Source organism: Bison bison, unplaced genomic scaffold, assembly GCF_000754665.1.
Source record: "Bison bison bison isolate TAMUID 2011002044 unplaced genomic scaffold, Bison_UMD1.0 scf7180017864516, whole genome shotgun sequence".
Taxonomy (NCBI): domain Eukaryota; kingdom Metazoa; phylum Chordata; class Mammalia; order Artiodactyla; family Bovidae; genus Bison; species Bison bison.
The window spans coordinates 2707247-2709309 of NW_011495069.1; the positions used below are offsets into that span (position 1 = coordinate 2707247).

Consider the following 2063-nt stretch of genomic DNA (forward strand, 5'->3'; position numbering starts at 1 on the left):
AGAGTGTTGGAGCTGCATGCAGGGGCCACCCGAGCCAGACCCACGCTATGTCCCCGTGCTTAGCACATTTCTGGGTGCTCGAGAAACAAAGGCGTGAGTGAAACCGGAGACTGATGAACCCTGCGACACAATCTGAGGGCCAGTGTTAGAATCCTGGGCAAACATTATTCACATATCAGAAGAGGGGACTGAGATCCCAGGGGACGGGTTGTGGAATCTTCTGGGTGTTCCAGGAGCCCTCTGCCCCCGGTGTGGCTCTTTTTGAGGGCGCTGTGGCCAGGGAGGCCAGGGACGGTCCAGGGCTGAGTCTGGGGCCTCTCAGGGAAGGATGGGCTTACGGGAAAGGAGTTTTCTGGCGGGAGAGCCTTTGGTGCTAACCCTCCCGAGGCCTGGGGCCCCGGCAGCTGGAGGCCTCAGCGGGAGGCAGAGCGCACCCTTAGCAGGGCGGGGTGGGCCCAGTGCACAGCTTGTTGGGGTAATGGGCGTATTTGCGGTTGTAGGTGCCCAGGTTGCGGCGAAAGCAGAGCGCGGCCTTCTTGTCACACTCGCAGGTCTGTCGCTGGCAGCTGGTTCTGCCGGCTGGATGGGATGTGGGCAGTCAGGGCCCGGGAACCTTGGGCCCGCCACTCCCAGCCATGTGCAGGGGAGCGTGCTGGGGTCCACGTTCTCTGCCCGGAAGCCCACGCTCACCAGGGGGATGCTCCGGGGGGATGCTCCAGGGTTGGGTGAGAGAACGGGCAGGGTGCTGAGGCCCTGCTGGGGCCAGGGATGCTGGAAGCCTGGAGATTTGTCCTTGCTGTCCCTTCCTCTCCCAAACCCACTCCACTGCCCTAAGCTCCTTCCCCACGGGGAGACCACCTGTCCCAGCCCAGGGAGGGCTGTGTTTCTGGGCGACCCTTCTCCCACGTAATGGATTGCTAGTGGCGCCGGCAGCCGTGAACCAGAGAGGAAAACTACTGAATGGCAGCAGCTCGACCCCGGGTGACCTGGGCGTGCCCCGGAGGGCCTGGAGCTGGGGCCTGCGCCTGCCTCCCTCAGCGGGGATGGAGCCCGTTTTTCCACCATTTATCTCAGGGCTCCCCCTCCACGCGCGCCCACACCCAGCCTGGGGAGTGGGGCGGGCATCAGCTCTGTGGGCTCCAGGGGCCCCAAAGCCTCCTCTTGCCTCCATCGCCTCTGTGTGTCCTCAGGGGCTCTGGCTCCTTTTTGTCCCCACGAAGACATCCCCCAGCTCAGACATGTCCGGCTTCCTCAGGGTCCCTCGTGAAGGTCAGCCTCATTTCCCATCCGGGTTCTGCTCTCCCCTGCTCTTTCCCCAGAACTCAGATTTGGCAGGGGCTTAACAGCTATGTCAGCTCCCAGGAGCTGGGCTAAGCTGGCAAGTGTGAGGTTAGGTCTCCCTTTTACAGATGAAGAAATAGGAAGGGTTCTATTCCTTGCCCAGAGTCACATGGCGGGGAGGGGACTCCCTGAACCTGTGTCCCATTCACCTGACCCCTCCCTTCACTCACCGTCTCAGCGCTGTCCCCAACAGGTGGCTTCCCAGCCTTGCATGAACTCCCCGTGGTGGGGAGCTCATTACCTGCTAAAGCCACTTTGCTGAGTGGATGGCGGTGGCAACAGGACACTTGGAGCCCAGCCTGCCTCCCGCAGCTCTGTTTCTTGTCCCGCCCCGCCCCCAGGACAGACCCCAGAGATCTGAGTCTTCTTTGACCCTCCCAGCCCCCTTGTGCTGTGTCCTTCCAGCTCCAGGCCTGCCCTCCGCCTTCCAGGCTACTCCTGGCTTTGCGGCAGGAAGAAGAACCTTTGGTTCTCCGATGTGAGTTCCCTTCATGGGGCTGGGCTGCATGGAGCCCTTTACACTGATTCGGGTCCAGCTGTTTCCCCAGGCTGGGGAGCAGAGGAGAAGGCTAACTGGTCCAAGTGGGCATGGGGCCTGGCGAGGAGGCGCCCCGGTGTGGTGGGTCAGCCTTTGGGGGTCTGTGGTCCCCCATCCGAGCTCCAGCCTCTGGGTCTGGGGCTCCGCCCTCGAGGCCCTGTCCTGGGGCCGTGCCCCTAGTGGC

The 2063-nt window shown here is 62.9% G+C and overlaps 1 protein-coding gene across 1 annotated transcript in view; it reads right to left on the minus strand.

The window, feature by feature from the left end:
* Positions 1 to 436: 436 nt before the first annotated feature.
* PLA2G2E (phospholipase A2, group IIE) overlaps positions 437 to 2063 on the minus strand; it is a 3557-nt gene continuing 1930 nt past the window's right edge. The window contains exon 4 of the mRNA XM_010829946.1: positions 437 to 579. Within this exon, the coding sequence (XP_010828248.1) occupies positions 437 to 579 (143 nt within the window). The remainder of the gene's footprint in view (positions 580 to 2063) is intronic.